This window comes from Anolis carolinensis, chromosome 4 (assembly GCF_035594765.1).
Source record: "Anolis carolinensis isolate JA03-04 chromosome 4, rAnoCar3.1.pri, whole genome shotgun sequence".
Lineage (NCBI taxonomy): Eukaryota > Metazoa > Chordata > Lepidosauria > Squamata > Dactyloidae > Anolis > Anolis carolinensis.
The window spans coordinates 184,404,737-184,418,593 of record NC_085844.1 but is presented as its reverse complement, the minus strand read 5'-3'; the positions used below and the strand labels follow the sequence as shown (position 1 = coordinate 184,418,593).

Here is a 13,857-nt window from a genome sequence, read left to right as displayed (position 1 = left end):
GTTGCAGAGAGGTAGCAAAAGTCTAGAGTCCCACGGGCATCTACACGGGTTAGGAATTGTGGGAGCTGAAGTCCAAAACACCTCGAGGGCTGAAGTTTGTCCATGCCTGCTGAAGATGCATCCTTGGCCTCAAAGGTGCTATGAGGTTCAACTGCAAGCATATCGCGCAGACAATATTACTTCAACTCTCAGAAGCCCCGGCAAGGCAGTCCAATGACCGAGAATTCTGGGAGATGTATTCCAAAAACCTGTCACAGCAACGGTTTTGAATTCTGACTCGTTAGTTCTTTTTGGCGCCCTTTTGGTGTGTCTGGGCAATGCTGCATTTGGTGGACCCTATGTAGACTTGTCCACAGCTGCATGGTATACGGTAGACTTCTGCAGAAGTGAGAGAATCGTAGCATTTGTTGGATTTTCTTAGTGGGTCTGTAGATAGTTTGTAGGTTGTGTTTCTTCATCAGCTTCCCTATGTGGTCAGTGGTTCCTTTGATGTGGTCAGTGGTTCCTTTGATGTATCCACTTTTCCTCTGGGTGGATCTTTGTCTTTACTCTTTAGATATACTTTTGTGGACTTCAACTCCCAGAAGCCCCAGAAAAGCTGTCCAATGACGGGAATTCTGGGAGATGTAGTCCCAAAAACATGTCACAGCAATGGTTTTTAATTCTGGCTCCTTCCTGGTTGTTTTCGGCACCCTTATCTCTACAGGGTGAAAAACCGACCAGTAGAGTCAGTAGAGCATTAAAGTGTTTTTCCCAAGAGTTCATACTGCCTCCTTTTTTAAAAGGCAGCTGTACTTTTCTTGTGTAAGAAATGAATGCTGACTGGCCTTTTTAAGGTGAGGAAGCACAGCCATCCTTATTATAAATTTTACCGCTTTGATATGAAACTGAAGTGGCGAGAACGTGAGTAAGGCATGTACATAGACAGCTAAGCGCAAGGTCTGACAGGAGGGGAAGGACCCCGCAGCGCACCGGAAGTTGGCGCATGTAGTGGGAAAGAAGATGGTGGCCTTGTAGCGACGCCTGCTCGTCTCAGGAGGTTTCTTCCTTCGCAGAAGAAGGTGACAGAATTTATGGATTGGGTTTCAAAGAATTAGCCGTGTTAGTCTCTTGCAGCAGAAAAAGGAGCAGGGGAGGGAAATAAAGGGATGCGAGAGCCCTTTTAAGACTGATTGGTTTTTATTTTAGCATTTGTTTTCGTGGATATAAGGCCACTTCTTCGGATGCAGCATAAAATGCTGTGAAACTGGGTTGCTGTGAGTTTTCTAGATTGTATGTCCATGTTCCAGAAGCATTCTCTCCTGACGTTTCTCCCACACCTATGGCAGGCATCCTCAGAGGTTATTAGTTTTTGGAATCTAAGCAAGTGGAGTTTATATATCTGTGGAATGTCCAGGGTAGGAGAAAGAACTCTCATCTGTTGGAAGTGTGAATGTTGCAATTGTCCAGCTTGATTAGCATTGAATAGCCTGGCAGCTTAAAGCCTGGCTATTCCCTGCCTACGGGAATCCTTTGTTGGGGGGTACTTCTCCCACCCTGAACATTTCCCAGATATATAAACCCCACTTGCCTAGTTTCCACTATACAGTGCTGTACTTCACAATCTCTAAGGATGCTTGCCATAGATGCGGGCGAAATGTCAGGAGAGAATGCTTCTGGAACATGGCCATACAGCCTAGAAAACTCACAGCAACCCAGTGATTCCGGCCATGAAAGCAGTCAACAACACAATGCTATGAAAGTCTCAAGCATACAGTTTTGAAAGTGGGATGGGATGGAACTGGACCCTAAAAGATGTGAGCCATGTCCCTGGCCCTACATTTTCAGGAGTGATCAAGGTCTTTCGGATCTTTCCAGTGAGCAGCCAGAGAGTGCATCGGCATAGTAGAATTAATGCCGTTTGACACCATTTAACTGCCATGGCCGAAAGCTATGGAATCATGGGAGTTACCTGCTTTGCCAATTGATACTGGTGCCCCACCAAACCACAAATCCATAGCATTCAGCTACAGCAGTTGAAGTCCTGTCAAATCACATTAATTATACAGTGTAGGTGCATTCAGTGTCAATGAGTGAAAATAAATTCCAGTCCATTCATAGAGGGCTTATTTTGCAGTAAATATACCATTGTTTTATGGCACATTACTTGCTCCTGCAGATACAACAACAGTAATTTTCTTGGGGAAACTGACTTTTGGTGAGCAGATTTATTGCTCCCACAAATCAAGCTAATTAACCACTGTAGAACGAGTTAAACCTTTATGCCAGCTGAATGCTGAACTGAAGGTTAGGTTGCTGACCTGAAGGTTGCCTGTCAGGTCAGAGTCTGTCAGCTCTAGCTTGCGGGGACATGAGAGAAGCCTCCCAGCAAACAACATCCCGGCGTCCCCTGGGCAATGTCTCTGTAGACTGCCATTCTCTCACACTAGAAGTGACTTGCAGTATGTTCTCAAGTCACTTCTGACACGATAAAAAAAACCACTGTAGAGATCTGAAAAAACAGCATAATCTTGCTCAGCCCTCTGAAAATTTAGGGCAAGGAACCTGATTTGAATCTTTTTATCACATTCCCAAAACTATATAAATATTTTATACCAAAGATTTTAATATTACTCTGCACTGCATCTGAAGAAGTGGGTTTATAATGTTAAAATAACATAAGAAAGTATCGGCCTAAATGCTGAATCTAGAGGGGAAGCTTAATATTGATTTTTTTAGAGGAGGAGACTTGCTGCTTTATTCAATAATTTTATTTGCACTTTGTGTATTTCCTAAGCAAATTGCTAGTCAGAGACTAGGGGACAGCAAAAGTTAGAGCTGTACAGATGCATCTACACTGTAGAATTAATGCATTTTGACCCCACTTTAACTGTCATGTCACAATGGTATGGAATCATGGGAGCTGTAATTTGACAAGGCCTTTAGTCTTCTCTGCCAAAGAGTGATGGTGCTTCACCATTATTGTACAGCAGTGGTTCTCAACCTGTGGGTTCCCAGGTGTTTTGGCCTACAACTCCCAGAAATCCTAGCCAGTTTACCAGCTGTTAGGCTTTCTGGGAGTTGAAGGCCAAAACATCTGGGGACCTACAGGTTGAGAACCACTGTTACATAGCATTGAGCCATATTAGTTTAAGTGGTGTTGAACAAAATATATACACCTAAAAAACTGAGAACAATACCTGGTCTTGCCTATCTTTTGATTGCTTTAATGGTAGGAAGTGATTGGATGCACTTGTTTTTCATAAAACAGTAGGGAAGGTTAAGGGGAAAGCCATATATATGATAGAGTGGGATAATATTATAGAAGTTTATGCCTTATAATATTAATTTAAAGCACACCACAAGACTATTTGTTAGCTTTCAACTTTCTGTCATATGAAATCATTTGTGCTTTCCCTTATGTTTGAGTTGTTATGCTTTGTGACATCTCTCTGGCATTTTCTAATAGTTCTTTTGTTTCTCTTAATCACAGGTTCTGCTTGCATAGTTTCTGAATTTTTTTAATGCTGCATGTTTTCTGTCTAACAGCTGTGTGAAGATGGCTTCCTTGAAGGTACCAGTCATTGATGTCCAGAATGATAATTTCAAAGAACTCTGGCCATCCATGCTTCTGGCCATTCAAACGTCTAGCTTTGTAGCTGTTGACACGGTGAGTAAAGGTGCTTTTCTCTATTTACTAACAGGGATAGCATGTGTGCAGTGAAGTCTCAAGAGCTGTGTGGTTGTTTTTTGAATGGTGGCTAGTCAGTCTTTTTTTGGAAATGTAGGCATGGTGTTCTTCAGCTGATGCTTAGAGACAAAAAGGAAATCTGATTTCTTCAGGGTGTCTTCCACTTAGTGAGAAGTGGTGTTTTGGAAAGTAATACTAATGCAGAAAATAACCTTAGGTCTTAGTTGGGTATGTATTATTTTTTTCCAATTGCTTGAAGGCAATTGCCTCTATGTTCAGGGGAACAATAGCATGTGCTCTGTCTTGGAGAATCAGTTATCCATCTACTCAATATTATCTATTATTATTATCATTTAATAGCGGCCGATGGAAGCATGGTTATAACCCTGATCTGATTTTTGTAAATGAAAGCATAATCCACCAATGCATCAAAAGGGTATTAAACCCGATACCTAACTCACAACACAGACCAATATGCTGTGTAGCATATGCAGCTGTAAGACCAAAAAGTGTCCCATTCCGCAGAAGATATAATTTCAATAAAGCTAACTTGACAAAGTTTACAGAGACCTTGGAAGCTGTTATTTCTGATATAGAACCTTCTATAGAAAATTATGACCTGTTTGTAGAAGCTGTGAAAAGATCCTCAAGGCTCTCAATCCCTAGAGGCTATCACACAAGCTACCTACCAGGCCTAAATGAAGAATCGCTAAATCAGCTACAGGAATATCTCAGACTATTTCAAGAGAATCTTTATTGCGATGAGACTATAGCAGCAGGCCAAAAATTATCTACAGCCTTAGCTAATGCTAAGAAAGACCGCTGGATAGAGCTGCTTAAGAATCTTGATACGTCCAAGAGCAGCCGAAGAGCCTGGCAATTGCTGAGACGCCTGGATAGTGACCCTCTGGACATGCAAACGTAACACCAGACCAGATAGCTCACCAGCTAATTCAGAATGGGAAAACCAACCGCAGTAAAGCTGAAAATCAACAGGGTGCCAGAACTTGAAACCCACCAGTTGTCTTCTCCTCTAAACCTGAAAGAACTCAGAGAAGCCATCAAGTGATATAAAACTGGTAAAGCCCCAGGCCTAGATGACTTAATGATAGAGCAAATCAAACACTTGGGGCCCAAAGCTGAAAACTAGCTTTTGAAATTCTACAATCAATGCTTGGCACACAAACAGATTCCCAGAGTATGGAGGAAAACTAAGATAATTGCCATTTGAAAACCCGGTAAAGATGCCTCCAAAGCTACCGACCAATCTCTCTCTTATGTCATCTATATAAAGTATATGAGAGGATGCTATTAAATCGATTAGGACCTGTTATCGAACCCAAACTTATTGCACAACAAGCAGGTTTCAGACCAAGGAAAAACTGTACAGGTCAAATTCTTCATTTGACTGAGCATATCGAGGAAGGCTATGAGAAAGGCTGCATTACGGGAACAGTTTTTGTGGACCTTATGGCAGCCTATGGCACAGTGCAACATAGAAAAATGCTGCATAAAGTCTACCATATCACCCGGGACTTTGACTTTACAAAAACTGTCCAGAATAGCCTGGAAAACCGCAGCTTCTTTGTGGAGTTTCAGGGCCGGAAAAGTAGATGGAGGAGGCAAAAGAATGGTTTACTCCAAGGCAGTGTCCTTGCACCGACCTTATTTAACATCTTCACCAATGATCAGCTACAACCACCACTCACAAAGAGTTTTATGTATGACAATGATCTTGGCCTAACAACACAAGCAAAAGATTTTGAAACAGTTGAAAACCAACTCACTAATGCCTTGAAAGATCTCTCCAGCTACTACAAAGAGAACCACCTGAAGCCTAACCCTGCCAAGACACAAGTGTGTGCTTTCCACCTATGTAACCGTGAAGCCAACAGGAAACTGAAAGTTACTTGTGAAGGCCAAGAGCTTGAACACTGTTTCCATCCTAAATACCTTGGTGTCACCTTAGATCGAATACTAAAATATAGGAAACACTGCATGAACACCAAGCACAAAGTAGCTGCACGCAACAACATCCTGCGGAAACTTACTGGCAGTGCATGGGGTGCAGACCCACAGTTAATAAGAACATCAGCCCTGGCCTTGTCTTACTCAACTGCTGAGTATGCCTGTTCTGTCTGGCACAAGTCTGCCCATGCGAAGCAAGTGGAAATAGCACTGAACGAAACATGCAGAATAATCACAGGATGCCTTAAACCTACACCCGTTGATAAACTCTACAAGTTAGCTCGCATTGCCCCTCCTGACGTGCAACAGGAAGTTTATTTATTATTTATTTATTTCCGATATTTCTACCCTGCCCTTCTCCCCAAGAGGACTCAAGTTGCTGCTAACTGTGAGAGAAATAAGGTTGAACATTGTGAAAGCCACCCACTGCATGACTATCAGTCTCCTCCCAGTAGACTCAAATCAAGGAAGGGCTTCATGAGAACCTCCACTCCTCTTGATGTTCCTCCAGCAACAGCAAGAGTATCCCTCTGGGCAGCTAAACCAGGCAATTCTAACTGGATGGCCCCCCATGAGGGTCTTTCTCCAGGGGCAAAGCAAGAATGGGCAACTTGGAAGTCCCTAAACAGATTCAGAAGCGGAGTGGGCAGATCAAAAGACAACTTGGGAAGGTGGCACTACCTGGAGGAATCCTCCACCTTGTGTGACTGTGGAGCAGAACAAACAACTCCGCATATGTATGCTTGCCCACACTGTCCTGCCTCATGTACAGAGGAGTTGTTTAAAGCTACGGACAGTGTGGTCGCTGTTGCCCGCTTTTTGGTTAAAACTATTTAGCTGCTTGTGATTTCCTTTATTTCATCACTTTTAAATTTATTTATTATGCAATGCTTTTGACATGAAATAAATAAATCTATAGTAAGTCTTTGGTGTTTCAGACAGAAGTGATTTCCAACCCTATCTTGAATATCAGTGATTGAACTTGGGAAAATTTGCATGTTCATACTGCTGACCTACATCTTCCCCATATCCATTGTACACAGTTGCCTATCTTACAACATCAGGTAGTGAAAGTCTAACATTTATTCTTCTCTGTAGGAACTTAGTGGGCTTGGATCAAGGAAGAGTTTGCTGAACCAGTAAGTAATAAGCTAAATATAAATGTTTCGCTTCTGTTGTATTTTCCTGTTTGTTTCTGTTTTAGTCAGGGAGATTTCCATCTTGGTGGACCTTTCTTTTCAAGAGTTCCCCTAAAAGCAATTACTAATTGGTTTCCACCCATCAAGATGAACCTTTTCACTTACTGAGGAATTGAGGAGCTTTCTTCTGTCTCCCATCAATTGAACAATATATTGTGGGAAAACATAAATGAGAGCCTTATTTTGCAGTAAATATACCATTGTAGAATGTTCTCTCCTTGGAGGTCCATTTCCATCTGTGCTTATTTCTTTGTGGTACCAAGTAAAAGCATGGCTTTTTATTCAAGCATTAGTTGCCCGAGTTTTTTCTCCCAAAATGTATTTCTACACAGGGTTTAATTTGTTCAATTGTTTAGTGTTTTTAGTCAGTGTAAAATGTTATTATTTTAGTCTGTGTTGTCTTTTATTCTGTGTAAATTATTAATGATTTATTATAAAAAGAGCTTAAGTTCTGAATGCACATTAGACAATAAAATCTGAAATAAACCTATTCCAGTTTCCTTGCAGGCCGTTAATTGAGCTGCATCAGAATATAGGGATTTGCCACAATTGTGGACTAACTTGTGCACAAAGCGTCCACAGAATGTTCTCAGGAATCTTCCCCTACTTATCCCAAGAGTTGTTTCAACATACTATACTTCATTGGGTATTGTGTAGTGTTTCTATTGTGTATTATTTAAGATGTGATTCAAAAATTATTCCACTTTTGGAAGTCATCCCAAGTGCATGATTGTGTCCAATTGAATGTGAAGAAGAAACCTGTTATATAAGAAAGAAAATCTAAGGAAGCTATGGCAGAATGATCCCAAAGTCTTATCATTAAGTTTGCTTCCTACTGAGTGATGCTTCTCTCACAGATGTATTGAAGAGCGCTACAAGGCTGTTTGTACTGCTGCCCGGACACGCTCCATTTTATCTCTTGGAATTGCTTGTTTCAAACAGCTACTTGACAAGGTATGGTGCTCAGCTTGTCATTTTTTTCATTTAATTGTTTGTGAGTTAAATGTATGTTAATGCTGAGACATAGATGTGGAGAATGGTAAAAATTGGTAAGCCTTAAGAATAATCCCTAAAGGAATGAATATATATATAACTACTAGCTTTGTTTTTAAATTAATAAAGGGAACTTATAGTCTTCTAGGAAGTAACTGTTGCTCTTTTTCTGTTCTGTTCTTTTTCATTGGGCTGGCATATATTTTCAGACAGAAAACACATACCTTTCCCAGATCTACAATCTGACCCTGCTCTGCATGGAGGATTATGTCATTGAACCACAATCAGTTCAGTTCCTGGTACAACATGGCTTTGACTTCAACAAACAGTATTCTCAGGGGATTCCTTATCATAAGGGCAATGACAAGGTATGAGGGCACCATTGGGAGGTGTTTTTATTTAATTAGTTGTATGTTTTAATTATAGTGTTTACTGTTGGGTCTCTGGAATACAAATGTGAATAGTCTTTTACAAATAAATACTTGAAAAGTGGTCTTATTCAGTTAGCATCCTAGATGAATATTTTACTTCATAGTATGGTTGCTGAAAGATGTACTTCCACCTGAGCCAGAACATTAGATGTTGAGTTTATGCTAATCCACGTTTTTTTAACAGAAAACTCTGTGGTGTAGGGGCGGGTTAAATGCAGTGTGTCCGCAGGACTATTTCATGCCCAGGAGAGGCATTTTTTAAAAACAGAACATAACTTTTGGGTGGGGGATCGAATTCTTCTTGCAGTGGGTTATGTTTTTCTCCAAGGTCTCCTCAGATGCCAGTGTAGCCCTTTAGCCTTGGAGAATTGTACACCCGTTATCAGTCTATGAGACACTCATTCCACTAGCTGAGAAAACAGTCAGAATTATAGAATAATAGAGTTGGAAGAGACCCCAAGGCCATCCAGTCCAACCCCCTGCCATTCAGGAAAAAGCACAAAGTACCCCCACCGATGGTCATCCAGCCTCTGTTTAAATATCTCCAAGGAAGGACCACACCTTCCACCACACCCCGAGGCAGTGAATCCCACTGTTGAATAGGTCATACGGTCAGGAAGTTCTTTCTAATGTCCAGATGGAATCTCATTTCCTGTAATTTGAACCCATTGCTCCGAGTCCTAATCTCGAGGGTAGCAGAAAACAAGTCTGTGTCCTCTTATGACATCATGTTGGGATCAAGGAGCTAACTAGTGGTAATATCTTTCAGAGGCATTGATTGGAAACATCATTGAAAATTGTGGGCTTAGTATATGGAGTTCCTATATGCTATTCTTGCCAGTGCTTTAACTGGTGGCAAACCATGACCGAGGATGTTTTGTTTCCTTTGTTATATTCTGGGCTCTGTTGCATTTATATTGTAAATTGTATTGAGGAGGGCTGGTCCTAAAATCCCTTACCATATGAGGCTGTGGGATGGGTTTTCCGAAACAGAAGTGATTCTCATAATAGGAAAGCTCATGTATGCCTTAGAGATGGAGTTTACTTACTTTCTCTCTCCTTCTCCCATCTAAGGGAAATGAAAACGAGAGCCAGACTGTTCGTACTTTTTTCCTGGAACTGATTCGAGCTCGAAAGCCTCTCATCCTACATAATGGCCTAATCGATTTGGTCTTCTTGTACCAGTGTTTCTATGCTCAGCTACCTGATAACTTGGGTACATTTACTGGTGACCTTTCAGAGATGTTCCCAGCTGGGATCTATGACACCAAGTATGCTTCTGAGTTTGAGACACGTTTTGTGGCCTCTTACTTAGAGTATGCCTACAAAAAGTGGTAAGCATTCCTATTTGGGTGAAGCTTTCACATTCTGGCATGGATTTCTGGAATACATTTGGGATCAGGTCTGTTTCTGTGTTGCTTGCCAAACTGTGCAAGAACATCATCTGATTCTCAAATGAATGGGTTGGTGCAGGATAAGAACTAAAATGTCTGTAGTTAGCCAGCTATTATTTATAGTCACTAGCAATCTTATTCCTCTGGCACATGGAGAAATTTTGGATGGGAAAAAGTGATCCTTCACTTTATTTTGCACTACCAGAATGGTTGATGCAAAATAAATTGATGTAAAATTGTACTGCCATCTAAATAGTACTTCTCAGTTTGTCTGAGAACTGTGGGAAACCAGTAACATATTTCTGCCCATTGGGAATAATTGCTCCTCCGCACCTCACCCCAGTAAACCAGTCAAGGACCAGTGGTCATTGGCTCAGAGACACACTGGTCCAGGGCTATTGTTTTGAGCTGCACTGTTCTAAAGGAGGAAGCATATTTTACTTTCTGATTTCTGTTTCTACCATTGTTTTTTCCCCCTGTACACCAAAAGAGCTTTCCTGGTGGCTAATTTGTTGTCTGTGTTCGGCTGGGAGCCGTTAGCTGGACTTTTGTATCAAAAGCATTGCATAAATTAGAAATAAAACGCATAAAAAAATAGAAGAAGCACAAGTGGCTAAATATCTTTTGACCAACAACAGGCAACAGCGATTGCATTGTCTGTAGCCTCAAACAATTATTCCTCTGTACATGAGGCAGGACACTGCAGACAAGCATACAGATGGGAGTTGTCTGCTCTGCTCCACAGTTGCACAAAGTGGAGGATTCTTTTAGGTAGTGCCATTTTGCCAGGTTGTTTTTTGATCTGCCCACTCCACTTGAGTCTGTTCAGGGACTTCCAAGTTGCCCATTCTTGGTTTGCTCTTAGAGGCAGACCTTTGTGGGGGGCCATCCAACTGGGATTTCCTGGCATAGCTGCCCAGAGGGACACTCTCGCTGTTGCTGGGGGAACGTTAAGAGGAGTGGTGGTTCTCATGGAGCTTTTCCTTGATTTGAGTCTACTGGGAGGAGTCTGATAGCCATGCAATGGGTGGCTGTCACAGTGTTCAACCTTATTTCTCTCACAGTTAACAGCAACTTCCCGTTGCACCTGGGGGGGGGGGGGGAATGCCAGCTGGCTTGTAGAGTTTATCAACAGGTGTAGGTTTAAGGCATCCTGTGATTATTCTGCATGTTTCGTTCAGTGCTATGTCCACCTGCTTCACATGGGCAGACTTGTGCCAGACAGGACAGGCATACTCAGCAGTTGAGTAAGACAAGGCCAGGGTTGATGTTCTTACTAATTTTGGGTCTGCACCCCATGGGCTGCCAGTATGTTTCTGCAGGATGTTACTGCGTGCAGCTACTTTGTGCTTGGTGTTCATGCAGTGTTTCCTATATGTCACTGTTTGATCTAAGGTGACACCAAGATTTTTAAGATGTAAACAATGTTCAAGCTCTTGGCCTTCCCAGGTAACTTTCAATTTCCCATTGGCTTCACAGTTCCAGAAGTGGAAAGCACACATTTGTGTCTTGGCAGGGTTAGGCTTCAGGTGGTTATCTTTGTAGTAGCTGGAGAGATTTTTCAAGGCATTAGTACATTGGATTTTGACTGTTTCAAAGTCTTTTGCTTGTGTTGTGTTAGCTGGGCTAGTATTCTAACATCATCTGGAAGGTCACAAACTGCCCTGATTCTGGATACAGAGTAATAACCATTTCTGAAGGCAGTTTATTTTCTTCTAGTTTTAATGCAGTTCTTCTGTTTCAGCAAGAGAGAAAATTGCAGATTGAAAGACTCCAAGAAGGAGCACCTCACCATAGAGTTCTGCAGCTACCCTGCCAGCATAGCTTCCTATATTGACTACCGCCTCTGTTCTCTGTCTGATATCAGCCAACCTGGAAATGACACTGCAAATAAAGTCACTACCTGCCAGACATTTTCTGTAAGTCTCCCTCCCCTTTGCTTCCCATAGTTTAAAGTGGTGAGGGAACTTCGAGAGGCTCTGGGACTTAAGCTCCCATCACCCTTCCTGCTGGCTAGGTCTGATGGGAGTTGCAGTCACATGTTATCTCAAGGGCCACAAATTGCTTGTCAAAACCATAATTTTGTTCAGATTCTTAAAGATCCAGCATAGTGTAGTGATTAAAGGCTTGGACTGGGATTTAGCAAATCCAGACTCAGTTCCCTATTGGGCTGTGGAAACTTATTGGGAAACCTTCACCCAGTAACACTATTGGCCTTACCATCTCACTGCATTATTTTAAAGATCAAGTGTATGTCAGTTTGAAAAGCAGGGTATAAATAAATAACATGCTTCTCAGGGTAGTTTGCATATAGGTGATTCTATACTCTGTTTATTCTGCAGTGAGGACTTAAAAGGACAGGCTAACCAGTATGTGAGAGACAGATCTTCTAGATATTGGGTCTTAACAATTATCTTGATTGCTGGGTATCCAGTAGTGGGAGGTAAATGTTTATTCTGACTGGTGAATCATTAAAAGATGGAATCTTTTTCTTGGATATTCGGGTGCTGCTTTTTAAATATTAGGAATAAATGGGATGTGTGACCCAACCAAGGAGGTATTGATAGTCTGGAATATTACCGTAGTCCTGCTGCTCTCTAGGGAATCAGGTTGCTGTGATTTCAGTCACATAAATGTTTAGGAGTTGGAAGTACTCTAAAAGCTAAAGGTTTTCCCTGATGTTAAGTCCAGTCGTGACTGACTCTGGGGGTTGGTGCTCATCTCCATTTCTAAGCCGAAGAGCTTGCGTTGTCCATAGACACCTCCAAGGTCATGTGGCTGGCATGACTGCATGGAGCACTGTTACCTTCCTGCCGGAGCGGTACCTATTGATCTACTCACATTTGCATGAACTGCTAGGTTGGCAGGAGCTGGGGCTAATAGCGGGCGCCCATTCCACTCCCGGGATTTGAACCTGGGACCTTTTGGTCCACAAGTTCAGCAACTCAGCGCTTTAACACACTGTGCCACCAGGGGCCCCTCTAGTCCAATGCAAATTCTTTTTCAGCTCTGCTAATGATTTTCATCCTCCCTCAGGCGTATGGCTGGTGCCCAGATGGACCAAGGTGTTCACAGTCTCATAACATTGAACTAATAATTACTGAAGATGAAAACCACAAAGAGGGGAAGAGGAAGAAGAGGAAGCCAAGATGGAGGCGGCGTAAGAGTGCTGCAGATCCCTCTAACAAACCTGAGTTGGAAAGAGCTGAGAAGAATGGGGGTGAATATTGCAACATGGAAGATGGGCCACCCTCCAAACAGTCCTGTCCTAGCAGCACTATTGCTGCTGCAGACGGTGCAGGGAGAGGACCTGCCTCCAGCAATGAGGAGAGTTTTATGGATGTGGAACGGGAACTAGGTTCTGATACTGCAGGTGATACCAAAATGGATGAAGAACAAATCAACTTGGCTGACAGTGAGGGCTCCATTTCCTCACCTTCCAGAGATGGCCAACAGGAGGAGGGAGCAGGGCCTGAAGGATCAAGGCCCAAGGCCCCAGTTGAGTGTGCATTGGCGGCGGACTACTTACCAGGCACAGAGAACCCAGCAGTGTCTCTGCCTTGCAGTTCAGAGGGAGGTATTCACAGGGCTGGGTTTGATGCCTTCATGACAGGTTACATAATGGCATATGTACATATGCTCAAGAATGATGAACACAGAGACTCAAGTGAAGGGCCTTGGTTGCCGGACTGCCACAACAAACTGTACCTCAGTGGGAAGTCAGTGCCACTTCAGATTGTAAAAAGTTTATTTGCAAAACCCTCCAGAGGTCACAGCCAGAAGATGAAATTGGCCTGGCTCAGTATGTAAGATAAGGAGACCTCCTATGGGGGACAGCAGATGAGAGCAACTTCTAGCCACAGTCCTCAAACTACCAAGTAGCTACTTGGAATAGCTGGTATAAGAAACCAAATGCTTGTATCTGATATAGTTTTTTTTTAAAAAAATATATGTAAAATTAAATAACTCTATATAAGTTTTTCTTTAATTGTTTATTTATAGTTTATGTATATATATTCATAAAGCTGGGGAGAAAACTTAAGAACTTCCTGGAATTAATAATACAGGCTCTAATTTATAACAGCCTAATTTAGTTCACCCATTCAAATAGCATGAGAATTGACAGCGTATTACTATAACGTCCAGGAGCACCATTTTTTCTCTTGTTATTATCATAAGGGAAAAACATGGCTCCCACAATT

At 42.1% G+C, this 13,857-nt stretch overlaps 1 protein-coding gene across 1 annotated transcript; it reads left to right on the top strand.

Moving 5' to 3' along the window:
- Positions 1-29: 29 nt before the first annotated feature.
- On the top strand, positions 30-13,631 carry toe1 (target of EGR1, exonuclease). The gene is made up of 8 exons (XM_003220210.4): positions 30-1,061; positions 3,529-3,649; positions 6,737-6,777; positions 7,695-7,791; positions 8,040-8,198; positions 9,336-9,595; positions 11,400-11,574; positions 12,692-13,631. The coding sequence occupies exons 2-8, from the start codon at positions 3,539-3,541 to the stop codon at positions 13,463-13,465; spliced, it is 1,617 nt and encodes a 538-aa protein (XP_003220258.1). The 5' UTR covers positions 30-1,061; positions 3,529-3,538; the 3' UTR covers positions 13,466-13,631.
- The last annotated feature ends 226 nt before the right edge of the window (positions 13,632-13,857 follow it).